This window comes from Manis javanica, chromosome X (genome assembly GCF_040802235.1).
Source record: "Manis javanica isolate MJ-LG chromosome X, MJ_LKY, whole genome shotgun sequence".
In the NCBI taxonomy this organism is placed as follows: domain Eukaryota; kingdom Metazoa; phylum Chordata; class Mammalia; order Pholidota; family Manidae; genus Manis; species Manis javanica.
In genome coordinates, this window is record NC_133174.1 from 33,548,834 (window position 1) to 33,564,080 (window position 15,247).

At 38.2% G+C, this 15,247-nt stretch overlaps 1 protein-coding gene and 1 long non-coding RNA gene across 4 annotated transcripts in view; one reads left to right on the plus strand and one right to left on the minus strand.

The window, feature by feature from the left end:
* Nucleotides 1–13,008, minus strand: part of MED14 (mediator complex subunit 14) — a 71,352-nt gene extending 58,344 nt beyond the window's left edge. For both annotated transcript variants that reach the window (XM_037001513.2, XM_037001512.2), the window contains exons 1-4: nt 12,794–13,008; nt 8,376–8,402; nt 5,954–6,059; nt 320–493 (exon numbers count right to left, since the gene is read on the minus strand). In XM_037001513.2, coding sequence (XP_036857408.1) covers nt 320–493; nt 5,954–6,059; nt 8,376–8,402; nt 12,794–13,008 — 522 coding nt within the window. The remainder of the gene's footprint in view (nt 1–319; nt 494–5,953; nt 6,060–8,375; nt 8,403–12,793) is intronic.
* Nucleotides 13,009–13,342: 334 nt separating this feature from the next.
* LOC118968940 (uncharacterized) overlaps nt 13,343–15,247 on the plus strand; it is a 286,730-nt gene continuing 284,825 nt past the window's right edge. For both annotated transcript variants that reach the window (XR_012127556.1, XR_005056825.2), the window contains exon 1: nt 13,343–13,480. This is a non-coding gene — a long non-coding RNA (uncharacterized lncRNA). The remainder of the gene's footprint in view (nt 13,481–15,247) is intronic.

Genomic DNA, 15,247 nt, shown 5'->3' on the forward strand with positions numbered 1-15,247 from the left:
ACTTCCAAAAAGCAACTAGCATGCAGTATTTTCACATCTGAAACAGATGTAAGTCATATTTGTACATCTGTTCACTCTCACACACAAAAAATGATTCACTCATTTTGATAGTTACTCACATTCTGGCCTCAATTTATTTCAAACCCCCACAATTTTAGGATAGAGAAAAAAAGTGAGCTACATGAAATACTTGTTTTAAGAATACAGAACAGTTTCTTGATGGGCTATTTAATAACAGAGTAGAATCCAGTGCCAAAGCCTTCAACTTTTAAGAACAGGGTGGTCTGGTGGGGGTGGGAGGGGTGGGCAGTGGACTTACCCTAATGCAGGTGGGCAGTCGTGGATAAGACCCAGTAGTCAGTACGTCAATGGCATATGGGATGGCAAAACTAGGCAGGCGTGCATGGACTAGGGCATCTCTAGCTAATGAGGCCAGGCGATCAGCTGTGTCCACAAAGAGGATGGCTTGCTGATCTAAAAAGCTTGAGATCATCTTTAAAGCAAAGAGTAAATGTATTTACCTTCCTTGACAACTACCTGCTTTTCACTTCAAATATTATTGGTTCATTCCAAAGAAAACTTCAAGGGAAATTAATATAGATTTTTCCATATTTCAAAATATTTCCTCAAAAAATTCCTAGCAATTTGAAGAAAAAAATATTTGATACCTTTGTATTTGACTTTAAAATTGTAACTTTTTATCACTTTAAGTAAAAGGTTTTCTAATTTGTTTCTCCATCTTTAACATTACACATACATAATATCAGAAGTTAGAAAAAATAAGTAAAATAAAATGCTTTTTACTCTTACAGACTTTTAGAAGTACTTGTTAATAAAGTAGTTAAAAGCATGGACACCTGGATCCAGATTGCCTTGGTCTCAATTTTTAACTCTGCAACTTGCTAGCCCTATCACCTTAGACAAGTAATTTAACCTCTCTGTGCCTCAGTTTTTTTCAACTGTAAAATGGAGATGGTAATAGATTTCCAATCTCATGAGGTTCTTTGCGCTTATAAAACCTTTAGAATAGTGCCTAAAACACAAAAAAATACTTGATAAACATTGTCCATTATGAGACCTAGGTCAACTTCACACCCAGTACAGAAATCCTTTCCATCAGTTTTCTACTTAATGCACTTCTAGTAGAACTCATCACAGAGCTGAAAACGGAACTTACCATCCTTACTCCTCCGCCTGGAAATGCTACAATTTATCAGTGGCCAACTTATAACATTGTATCCAGAGTTGATACTATGTATCTCTTTCTCTGGCAAACACCATGCCCTACATTTTCTCAGTACTTCCACGCTAATTTTATTATCTGATTTTCACAAATCTAAGAAATAGACAAAACCAGATAATTATACCACCTTAGAAATATGAAAAATTGAAGCTTAGGTTAATATACTTGCCCAAGGATATCCAACAATCAGAGAAGCTAGAACCAAAACCCAAAAACCTTTCTTCTAACTCTTAGGTAGACCTGCATAACCCAGTAGAAGTGCTACCTTCTATGACTGCTAAAATAGATGTCTACCAATGCCACCAACATTAACTTCTTATTAGCAGTCACAATGCTGCTAACACACAGTGAGCTTAGAGTCACTTAAAAGGCCTTGACCTTTTGTATGTGAATCTCTACCAAGCAAGGTCCCCTTTCCTATCCTGAACCTAAAGCAGGACTGCAATCTGTCTGACTTTAACATATTAAAACCATCTTGAATCCTGCTTCTCTCAGCTTCTGAACTGGTTTTTTAGATCATCCCAAGTCTCACTTCAGTCAGAACACTGTAAAAATGCTTATCAGACCAATTCCAAGGCCAAAAAACACCCAAGACCTCATTCCAGGAAGACATGCACTACTCTAGTGAGGTACCACAGTTTATCCAGCCCATACTGCTCCACCTTAAACTTAGGCAATTAATGAAACACTCTCTAAACTACCTTGCTCAACTCAAAATACACTAGCTTCAGCTATCATCCTTTGACCTAGAAATCTAATCAAGATAAAACTTTAGGTTTGAGTAACTTACTAGTGAATCCATCTATGTTCCTAATGATCATCAAATTCTTTTTTTAAGTACTCACACACCAGTTGTTAATACGGTTGATAATATTCTCCTTTAAAATTTAACTGAGCACTGAATACACATTTTCTAAGGAAAATATATATAAATGGCCAAAAGTTCATGAGAAGATGTTCAATATCACTAGTCATCAGAGAAATTCAAATCAAAACCACAATGAGTTACCACCTTCACACAGTCTATGAGGAAGCCTCATACAGTGCTGGTGGTAATGTAAAATGGTATAGCCATTTTGGAAAACAGTCTGACAACTCCTCAAGTGATTACACATAGTTACCTTATGACCCAGCCATTCCACTCCTAGGTATATAACCAAGAGAAATGAAAACATACGTCCACACAGAAACTTATACATCAATGTTTCTAGCAACCTCATTTATAATTGCCCAAAACTGACCTAAATGTCCATTAACTGATGAATGGATAAAGTGCAGTAGATCCATACATTTCAAATATAAAAAAGAATGAAGTACTGCTTTATGCTACAACATAGATGAACCTTAGCATTATGCTAAGTGAAAGAAGTCAGTCACAAAACACCACGTATTATGATTCCATTTATATGAAATGTTCAGAATAGGCACATCCATGGAGACAGAAGATCAGTGGTTACTTAGGGCTGGTGGGGAGTGGGGGGCGCTTGTGGGTGACAGCTAAAGGGTACAAGTTTTCTTTTTGAGGCCATAAAAATATTCTAAAATTGACTGGGGTGATAGTTGCAATTATCCATGAATATACTAAATACCACTGAACTGTACATTTTAAATGGGTGGATTATATAATTAAATATATCTCGAGCTGTTTTTTAAAAAACTCTAGGAGAATGAGAGATATTTTCTCTTTTTCTTAGATAAAACTTGATCCAGAATGTTTTATCATTAGTCAGAGTTCTATAAACTGTGTACAGTAGTTCCCCCTTTATCTGTAGTTTCAACTACCCGCAGAACATCAGTCTGGAAGCAGATGATCCTCTTTCTGAGGTACTGTCAGGTCAATAGTAGGCTAGCACTATGTCACAATGCCTACATCATTCACCTCACTTGTCTCATCACATAGGCATTTTATCATCTCACATCACCACAAGATGGGTAAGTAGAGTGTAAGATATTTTGAGAAAGACCACATTCACGTAACTTTTATTACAGTACACTGTTATAATTGTTCTATTTTATTATTATTGTTGTTAATCTCTTACTGTGCCTAATTTATAAATTAAACTTTATCACAGGTTAAGTATATGTAGGAAAAAATATAGTATATATAGGGTTTGGGCGTATCCTGTTTCAGGCATCCACTGGAAGTCTTAGAACATCTCCCTGATGGATAAGGGGGGACTACTGTATTTATACACTCAGCTAGACACATGATATGTCTGGCATAGCCAAAGATCATTATCTGTTAAAAACCTCTAATGAGACTAGTAAAATAATCATTCGGTTGAGAACAGAAGTGTCAAAACTTGAATAATCCTTTGATTCCCTAGCTGATGCACTTTATCACTCACATAAACATATCTGTATCTACATTCACAAAACAAAAATAACAAAACTTTATGTAAGTTAAATATGAGACTATATTCAGAATGTGACTTACTGATAAGCCAATTCAAAAAACGAATAGAATAATGCTATGCTATACTGAGTTAATGAAAGATGAATACAATATGATATAATATCAAAACCAAGAGTTTTGGATTTCATTTGATATTTTATTACTGAAGCATAACTCAGTTGAATCAAACAGGTAATTCAAATACCCATGATATAATTAAGGATTTAATACCAGATTTGAAAAACTGAACACTTGGATTTGATACACTTCAGTAATACATAACTTTTCACTGAAAGTTCGAACATCTTTAAGAAAACATTACCCCAAATTAAATAATTATTGAAAAGAAACCTTAGGCTTTTAAGAAATACTATACTATGCTTCTTCATTTTAGCCAAAATAGATTCATTAGACTTGCTGCCCAAATTTTCAAAACAATGAAGTGAATTGTAAACTCTCTGATAAATAAGCTTGGAATAAGTTTGTTTATTAATATTTACAATAAAAACTATTCTTTGAATGATGCTTTACAGTGTACAAACGACCTTCTGTCTACAAACTTTAATTTCCCAATCACATCAACAAACAGATGAATAAAAGGATCTTCCCCCCTGCTACAGTAAGGAAAATGGTATTTGGTACAAAATATTCTCCCACTAAACAAACTTTGATCTGTGTTATACAGAAAGGATGATAGCTTGCTCCTAGACACAAAGAGTATGTGGCTAGAATGTGTCTTACAGAATTCTACCAGTCTTGTCATTGGCTTATTAACTTCAGTGAAAATCAGGGTTTTTTTTTTAACTTAAAATGACATTTTTCTAGAATTTCAAATCCTCCTTCTTCATAACCTCTTTTCTCCTTTCACTTTATCAACTTTCATATAGGCTTTATGTCTAATGATTAGAGAACCTAGTGACACTGAGGACGGCAAATGTAGTGGACTAAAATTATGGTGAGATGTCAGGAAATCATAGGCAGAAATACAATTGTGTTAGATTTCTTCCTGGAGTGGAATTTTATGGAATAGGTAAAACCCAATAGATTTACAAATATAATATTACTATATAAAAATATTTTCAACTTAGCTTGTCAGAGCACGGAAAATAAATTTATTACGGTACTTCTACACTGAGTAGCTGCTAATTTTTATTTATTCAGGAATTCTGATAAACTTAAGAGAATTTAAAAATGACTCAAATATAATTTAACCAATGTAAAGGTGTTTCTCTGCTTTCACCTATAAAAACTGGTAAAATTCTTATAAGTTACTACATAAGTAAATGGAAAAAGAAATTTGAGCATCAGTGTCAAGCTTACTTAGACAATCTACCCAGTTTTCCCACTTTCCAAATATAATTGACAGTGGCTAGGTTACTTAGCCTTCTAGGGCTGAGCCTGGAAAGCTGATCTTAAAGTGAATAAATGCTCTCATTATTTTAGGACTTCATTCATTTTATAGTAATTACTCCACCCTTTCCAATATGAACTCCATGCTCCTCATTAGAAGCGACTGAAGTAAAACAGGAGGGGGTAACTGTATGTCTCCTCTGTTGACACTACACTATCCTCCCCAAGTTATGAGCTCAACAGGCTAACAACACAAAATCCCTATTGATGTTTTTCCTCCTTAAAACTTCTTAAACATAGCTTAAAACTTTTTTGGTAAAAACAGATTTTAGCACCTTTGGTAGAATTCACTACACATGACCCCTCTGAATTCAAGAGTGATTAAACAGTCAAAAGCTTATGAGCTTCTTAAGGGCAGTGACTGTGCCTTATTTAAGTCTCTATCCACCATCCCCAATACCCCGTGCTGAATAAGGTTAGGAGAATGAGTAGATGAATAAACAAATGAACTGATAAATGCTCATCGATCAATGATCTTGAATAAGTCATTTAACTTCTAGGAACTTTATATCCTCATCTGTCAAATAAGAAGAAAATATCAACTCTGCCATTACCAGAGGGTTGTCAAGAATCAATAGTCAAAATTTAGGGAGTAATTTGCAAACTTTAAGGAATGGTACAAACGTAAGCTGTTTTCCCCCTTTACTTCAAGTTTCATATTTAATATCTTGCAGTGTAATGATGTCTTCAGATATTGCCTACTCCTTTTTCTGATCAGTTTTTTTCTGATCAGGTATCCATGAACAAATACTAAGTTTCTACAGAAATGTATTATACATTATCATACAGCAATGATTACTCATGTAAGTAAAATCAGCAGATACAAATTAAAGCTAAAATTAGAAACTGTGTCTAAGTTAACATTCCAAAAAGTTATCTTAAATAAAATCAGAAGTTTAACTCACCGCACATTTTTCCACTTTGCCAGCATTATTAGCCCATTTTACTAAAGCTAATAATCGAACAAAGAGTTGGCGTGTCCGGCTAGCAAACTGCACTATTTCTATTTTCCTATAAAATAAAACAATTCTTAATGAATCAGCAGATTTGAAAGAGTATTTCACAATTTTTTTCATCTGAGCTAAAATATGAATCCATCTTTGTTTACAACCTTACAACCATTACAATGAACCACCTAAACTATTTATCTAAATATGAATTATTATCATAGTTTTTATACCACCTACATATGCTTCATTTTTACCTTTGAGTAATAAATCCAATGGAACGTTTTAGCAATGAATCACATTTTTAATGTTAATTTTATGATATAATAGGAGTTGTTTACTAAAATACACTAAATTCACAGGTATAACATTACTATATAATGGATCATAGAGGGGACCAAATTAGGAGTTTCAATTATGAATTTCGTAATTGAAATAAGTTATAAATTAATGACCATTTTGTTAAGAGAAAGGAATTGAAGATCTTTACAAAGCTTGAAACTGTATTATTTCTACAAATGGACCCACTTCTCATCGTGCAAGAGAATGATTTAAAAATTTGTATAATGAAAGAACTTAATTATATAACTCCTTACCAAATTAATTTCAATGACATACTTAGATATTAAATTATCCAAGCAAAGTTAAAGTAAGTTGAGTACTAATAATTAAAGCTAGAAGGTCTGTCACGTATCTATTTTTATGCTATACCCTCTACAATGTTTTCTCTCCAATACTAATCAGCATTTTCATCATCTCCCCATAAAGCCTTAAAAGCTTTACATAGTGACTCAATGTGTGAACTAAATCTCTCACCATCATGTCAACTACAAAACTCATAAGCGTACCTTTCATTGTTTACTTTAAGACACTGAAGAAAATATTCAACAGGCCAGGACTGATGACAGGACCTGGGTGGACACCAACCTCCCTCCAAGTAGATTCTGACCTATTAATTTTGGTACAGTGTTCAATGACCTACAGATCCAACCCCTATCTCTGCATCTCACCAATAGCAATAGTATGATGCAATGCACCAAAATACGTTTTTGCTGAAGTATAATTCTGAATGAAGACAACAGAGTCTAGCTCCTACTGTGAGCACATACGTAGCCCACAAATAACCTGAAAGGCTTCCTTTAGGTTCAGCCAGCAATATGATTATTGGTAGTACAAAGAGAAGAATCAAGACAGATATGATTATGACTCTGCCAGTGTCTCTGAAGGATCCTAGGAGATAAAACAAGCAGAGCATCAAAAGCAAGACCAGGACACAGCAGAAATGTTAAATGTACATTAAAAACTGGCAGCCACCTTATGCTAGGAGCCTTAGTACTGTCACTCTAAGTCAGCAGCAGTTTACAGAGGATGCAAGGTCTCTGCTCCCCTCCTACAGCAAAACATATTTGTGTATTAACTCTCTTTTCTCAAATGAGCTCCTCTACTGAAAAGGTGACACCCCATTTTGTAAACTATTATAATACAAGGGTTTTTTTTTGACAACACGGTCTCAAGAGATACACAGCATGAATTGGTTTTTCAAGGCCATTTCCTTACCCCAGAAGGGTCAGAACAAATCCCAACTTTCATTTCCTTCCTTTAAAACTGACCAGCTAAACCCTAACACAGGTATGCTTCAAACATCTCTTCTACCTCTACATTTTCAAAATATGTATAATCTATCAGAAAGGTCAATTGAGGGTGGGCATAGAGTGTAGTCATTAATGCTAAAATACTCCCTAGTGACTTGGTATAAAAAAAAAAAATCAACCAAGCAGCAGAAGTAGTGCCAAAGATATAGTCAAGTAGCCCATACTGTGGCTACAATTTAAATCTTCACCACATGATTTCTTTGAAACCTTAATTCACCTTGTTACTTTGGTCTATGGAAACATACTGTTCAGTTTTGCCTTAAGCCCCAAAATCCAACTGAATGAAAATTCTAACTATAAAACAGGAAAAGCAGTAATCAAATGTCAATTCTCTAAATATATTTAATAGTACCATTGCAGCAAATGGTAAATTAGCAGACAACTTTCTAAAGTCAGTCTGCTCCTCTGCTTCTTCCATTAAGGTCTATATCTTCTACACATCTTCCAATCCCCCTCAAGGACTTGACCTGGTCAGTGACTCAATAAAGGTTTCTAGAACAGAAGGTCCAGAGCTGGTCTCACACCAAGAATTGTCAAGAATGAGGAAATTATATTTCCCAGGGCTCCCTAAACACGTGGTGTAAAAATCATGCTAGAAATTCTGGATTTAGTTGTCTGATCCACAGCCCTACCACCCATGCCCACCCACACACTCTCACTCTTTCTCATACACATACACCCATAGATACATCAATGAAGACTCAGATTTAAGGTTTGTTCATACTCACCTTTCCACATCAGATTTCCTTGGTAGTCTACGAAGAAAAAAAAGAAATTGACTAAATGTATGTGTACCTTCATCAAGATATGGTAATGGTCTTTACTTTGACTCTATTAAATATCTTTGTGTTTCAGAAAAGTAGATAAATAGCCACTATGGGCTTGTGTGGTCACCTACTCTGTTTTTATGAGGTTCCAGCAGTATGGCCCTAAGGGAAAAACCAACAAAGGAACATTTCTCTCCATTCAAAATACTTCAAAAGGTATTGCATGAACTTCAAACATTAAAAAGCCTAAGTCTTACATTAGCACATTATATCATAGAGAATCAGGGAAAATATTCCTTTCAGCCCAAAATGGTCACAGATGCAGAGTACTACTTGGTTGCTAGCTTCCCGTGTATCCAGTGAAACCTTGCTTCCAAGCAGTGCCATGTTTTGTTATGGTGGGCCAAACTGAAAGCTAAGCACACAAAAGGGCCAGTGTCAGCCAAGGGTTTTATAGTCCTTATGATGCTGCACGGTGGCTAGATGTAAATGATTACTTTTAAACAGCTCCAGCAAGGTTCTGAATTCCTTTTCTCTAGTTCTCCAGTACTGACAGCTAACAACCAATGTTATTAATTTCCTTGATAACATATACCATTTAACACTTTTACATCCACTGATGCTAAGCAAAGGACCTGGTGTGCTTCCCTTCTATTCTGTGAACCTCTATCCCATGGTCCCAGATTCAACAGCCTGAACAACTCTAAAGCCTACCCTACATCTAATCAGTTCTTGAAGAATACACACTGAGATACTTGGGTCCTCTTCTACCCACATGCCACAGGTGCTGAAAAATTAAAACCACTTCCAGAGATTCAAGGTACAAGAAGGGAAAATGATTAAAATGAGCTCTGGCTTGTAGATAACTACATTCCTTAGGGTATACAGTGAAATGAAAGCTGAAGTTAGGATCTGAGTGGTAAAGGAAACCAGCTGGGAGCTGAAAGGACCAGCAGACCAGAGGTTGAAGCAGAAATTAAGGTCTTATTACAGGACTACAAGTAAAAGTAACTTCTGGCAAGTTCTTCTACATATGAAAGCTCCAGAGAACACTCCTCAAGAAGTCACAACACTTGTCCTCAAGGCAGGGAGAATGAAAACCATGGATGCTTGTGCATGTGTACAGTAGGGAGAGAAACAAGAGTAGAGCCTCTGGGGGCAGAAAGAACAGGAATTGTTCCAGCTCTTTCCACTTGCCCCAGAGACCCTAAAGGATCAGGGGTGGTGTCATTTCAGGGACAAAGGATAGGTCTTGCTGCCTGCATCCCTTGTCTATTTAAAATTCCTTTATGGATAACAATTCCTCCTATTTAAAATTCCTTTGTATCAAATCCATCTCTTGGGGTAAAAGCCCCCAAATGCAAATTGATAGAACATCACAAAAACTACACCACAGTGTTATAAGACATGTTTATCTTGTCTTACCACATGAAAAGACATGACTGAGATCCTGGCATTTTCCGATTTTAATTAAAACAGGTTTTAAAAAAGGAGTAGAACCTAAGTCTCTACAAGTCAAGGCAGAGTGTAAACTCCAAGATGAGAACATGTATCCTGGGCAGGGGGGGAGTAGTGGATATACAGAAGGAAAAAAATAACAAAAATCTAGGGCCAAAAAAACAAATCACCCAAAATTGCCAAGTCTGTCTTTTTTGCTTTCAATCGTTTACAGATGAGAATCAAATGCAGCAGAAATAAGATTCTTATGAAGTGTACCTATAACACTGGGTTTACATTAATGCATTAATACTGACCGTTTCTGCCTGGAACAAGCAAAAATACATGATTTAAGAACTTAAGTTCCTAAACTAACTTTGGTTACCACAAACCGAAAAACATTATTTTATAGACCTATGTATCAAAAGCAACAGTGAATTTTCCCATTAAATCCTCCAAGGTCTGTAATAACAACTCTAAAAGTTTGTTCACTAATGTATTAACCCAATTAAACACCAACTATGTGCCAGACATTGTTCTTGGCCCTAGGGAAAGTAGCAAACAAATCAAAATTCCTGTCCTCATGGAACTTCCACTGGGGAGGAGAAAGACAATAAACCAATATTGTCCGGTAGCAGTAAGTGCTGTAGAAAAAAAAAAAGCAGTGAGTAAAGAAGGACAGACTGAAGTAGCAGAGTATTTTTCCTGGGTATTCATTCTGAAAAAGTCTTTTTGGTAAGTTGTATCTGAACAAAGACCTAAAGGGAATGAGAAAGCAGATTTCCCAGGAAAGAGCAACAGCTCGAAGATGAGAGTGTGTTTGCATATCGGGAAACATTAAGAAGGGTAGTGTGGCTGAAACAGAATAAGCAAGGAGTCTTCGGAAATGAAGTTAAAGTGGTAAGGGAGAGAAGGCACAGATCACAAAGGGCCTTAAAGGTAAGATGACTACCTGTCCTGGTTTCCCCAAGATAGTCCCAGTTTATGCTTGTTGTTCCAACATTATTATTAACAGCACCACCTTTCATGCACAAAAGTGCCCTGATCTGGTCCATACATTTTATGGTCACTCTCCCTATATAGGTGACTATTAAAACTTTACTCTGAGTCCTTTAGTACCTAGAACAATATCTGACACATAGTTGGGGCTCAACAAATTAATTTTTAGAATTATCATTGTAGACCACAGAGAATTTAATGGGAAAAATTCACCCCTGGAGACCTGTGAACAAAGAAGTTTTAAAAAGGTCATCCTGGCTATTTTACGGAGAAAAAACTATAGAAGGGCAAGAGTAGCTAGCAGAGACACCCACTAAGCAAACTATTGCAGTAACACAAGCAAAGGATTAACGCTTGATGAAAATGTTTAAAAGTGGTCAGATTCTCAAGTTGGAGGCGACAAGACTTGATGATGTACTGAGTGTGAGACTGCAAGAAAGAGGAGCCAGGAATTACTCCAAAATTTTTGGCCTAAGCAACAATAGGAAGAATGGAGATACATATTATTTAGTGAGACAGGAAAAGTTTGGGAGGATGGCGTGGAATCAGCGGTTTGGTTCTGGATGTGGTACACTGAAATTACACTGAAATGTCCATTAGGTATTTACATGTAAGCATCTGAATAAACAGTCTCGAGTTCAGTGGAGATGCTGTGCTGGAAATATGAGAGTCATTGTTATATAAAGGGTGGGGGACAAACTATATATTTATTCTACAGCAATAAAACAGATGTTTCTCTCTTCATAATTAAGTCCTAAAACAATGAAAAGAACACAATTCAAAGAATTTCTATAAATACCTTATGGAAAAGCAAATTATACAAATCACACAACCACTGTTAGCACTTTTCAACATTTTTCCATAGCTACGCATAGGACAGCTGACCTTCACATACATGAAATTTCCTTATGGATACTCCGGACTTTTATGAAATCCAACAATAAATGGTGTAGAGAAGTATACTACTACAATAATCCCTAATCATGACAGCTGCTTAAGTTTCTCAATAGACAAGGGTAGGCTGCTTTCTGTTCCATTCAATAAAGAAATATATGGTATATCAAACTGAGTGAGAATGTTTTACATCATTAAGTGGGACCTATTTGAATTCTTTTAGTTATCTACAAATATTTTAAGTGTCTAGTTACAAATTACTGTGACACTTCACAGGCTAGTATCTACATATTTCAATTGAAAACACTAATCTGGAGTCTAGCAATAGATCAAAGATAAAAACTAATTCTTACTTTTTCTGAACCTGGGTTAAATGTAAAGCCGTAATTAAACTATAAACACCCCGAAATTTTATACCACCGTTTCTTCATACGCTGAAAATCATTAAAGTGTATTCTGATCCTATTCTGAAGGGATTACAAACCTAACCGTGTCCCAAGGCATTTTACTGGTAACATTTTATAAACTCCCTTCATACTCCAAAAGACAACAGGAGACCAGTTACAAAAGAATCTTTACTTAGAGAAAACGCGTGAAAACTTCAAACACATTCAAACGTTCCAGAAATACATTGTATCTCCTGAATTTAAAATTTGTCAGAAACAATTATAACCTACATTTAAAATGTATGGTTAAAAAGCTGTGAAACAGATTTCCCGTCTTGGGGATTTTTTAAAGGTATTACTACTAAACCCTAATCAATGGGGTTCTGTGAGCAACTCGAGCAAAAATCCCAAGGATCGCAATTTCAGTTAAAGTCTAACAACATGCATAATTAACAAATCTCGTTGGCTTCATCTCCAGAAAGACCCCAAATGCAAAGCTTCTCCTCCACCTCCGCTGAGCCCCAGTTCAGAAATCCTAGACCAAGCAGTCCAGCGGAGAGGACAAAACAGCAGCCTCTAGAGGAGAGGGAGGTGCGAATCTCTCTTAGCCGGTTGGGCGGGAAGCGGGGGCTGGGCAGCAGGCATGGGTTTCGCGGCACTTACAGGTCCGTCAATACCATGAGCTCCGAGTAGGCCCGGTGCAGCAGAAATTCGATCAGGGTGCTCAGCCGGTAGCCAGGGCTAGCCGCCGCCGCAACAGCCGCCGCCACCGCGGCTCCAGGGGGAGGCGGCGCCGGGGCTGAAGCGGAGCCCCCGCTGCCCCCGCCACCGCCTCCGGGTGGAACCAGCTGGTGATTCTCCAGCTGCACTGGGGCCATGGCGGCACAGAGCCAGGCTTGGTGCGACGGCACAAGATAAGCCCCTCACGTCTCCTGGGCGCTCGGTCAAAGGACGCTGATGTGGGAGCGCGGCAGAGTGGCAGCCGCCTACCGCCGCACCGCCTCTTAACAGGAAGCCAAGCGCAGACCGCGGAGGCCCCGCCCCCATGTAAAGATGAGCCAGGCAGCCCTAGGGACAGGGGTGAGGGGCGGGGAAGGGGGTGCGGGGAGGGCGGGGAAGCAGGGCGGCTGCCACTGGGTGGCTAAGTCTCCACCAGCGATCAGTGGCCGTTGGCTAGGCAGCTGCAGCATCCATGTTGACTGCCCAAAGCGGAAGTCGTGAGGCAGAAAGGAAGGAGAACTGCAGGGGCTTCCGACAGAGACCTGTGCCTTTGTCAGCTGTACGGTGCTGGGACGCTTGGGGGCGCGTAGGAGTGGAGCGGCCCCGACGCTGGGGCAGGAAAAACGAAAGGTGGGGGACAGCGCAGCCGGAAGATGGTGTGGGGGCAGACCTGCGACGTCACCACAAATGTCAGTGGTTGCCCTGCCCTTGCCTTTGCCGCCTCTGGGGTTTTAAAGGCTCCAATTTGCCCCGAGGTATCTATCAGAGCTTTTCAGCGGGGCGTAAACGTGGCAGGGGAGGCCTCACTCCCGAGATGTTCGTGAGTTGTGGTTCTGGAATCGCGAAGGAATTGTACTGACTGCGGGATAGTGACTTCTCACATCTTTGCACTTCCCACAGTCTGCCCATGCGCCTTTCGTGGGATAGAAAACGTTCCCGTCATTTTTTTTTGACTGTGGGAAAGATGCAAGGAAATATGATTGGGGGTAGGAAGGAGGGCCGCTGACAGAGTAACTTCGTTTAATGGAATTGGATATATGCTGATCTCATTATTAATCTCCAAATCCCGGGAGCTCTGCCACAGAAACGGCCTTTAAATCCTCTACTGCTGGCTCTCACTAGGTTCTTGTTCCCTGCTCTTGCAGTAGTTGTCCTGCCTTTCAAGAGATTTCAGCTCCGAGTCTATGTCCTTCCACCACTTTCCCCCCTCAAAATACACGTTTAATATTTTGCTTCCTGCTTTAAAACAGTGATTCTCAACCTCGCCTGCACGTTGGCATCACGGGAAGGGAAGGACTTTAAAACATGTGCCTACGAATGCTCATGCCACTCCCACAGATTCAGCTTTAATTGGTCTGATGTGAAGTCTGGGCTTTGGGACTTTTCAATGCTTCCTAGGTGATTCTAATGTTCAGCTAAGGTAGAAATGCACTAAATAAAAGTGTCAGTTGCCGCGACCCTTTTCAAACATCTCTTTGCAGATTTCTATATGTAACTCTCCGGTGTAAGAGATGTTCTTACTATTCCTTAAGGTTAATATACTCTCGATCTTGTCCACTTGTGTAATTCTTCGTCATTCTTGAAGGCCATTTACGTCTTCTGAAGGTGTAACCTTTGGAGTGTAATTGCTTGCTCCCTTTTTTGTGGCCCTAAAGCATATTTGCACACAGTGTCGTTATGGTACTTATCAAAAGTCGTTGAGATTACTTATACCCACTGCAGGTGCAGTTGCTGGGGGGCAGAGACCATCATTCATCCCTATGCAAGCTACCTCAGGGAACAAATATTTTTTTATAAGTTAACTACAATAGTACCATTTCTTTTGCAGTTGTTTTTATTTGTTTTATTGAAGTTCTTTCCCCCTGTTTTGAAAACTATTGACTTAAGTTAAAATATTCTTGTGGTCACACACAAAATATAAGTGGTTCTACAAGATGATCCTTAAGGTCTTTTCCTAACCCTCTGATTCTGATTCTGTGTTATGTTGGTAGGATTTTACTTATTGCGTATATTAAGCACAGTTATATACCATACCCTTTGGTATTCATTCTATTTGGTGGTAAGATTCTACCTGCGCAGGGTATAGCCAACTTGCAAATAAAAGAAAAAAATTAATGGGTGGATGAGGGTTGTTTTAGAAAAGAGAAAATTTCACCCACATCCATCAGAAAAGGTTTTCTTCCTGTGAGTTTGAATAAACATCTTTGAAAATTGAAAAGCACTAGTTATTTTAAAAGGATATTTTAACAGAACATAGGGCCAAAATATAGGAATAGGACTGTGAGACTTGCTGATGTAGAGTTTGTTGATGGGGAGGTACTGTAAGAAAGCTCCTGAAAAAGGAGATAGCCTACCTCCCAAACTGGTAGAATAGCCACTAGGCAAATATAAGAAGTG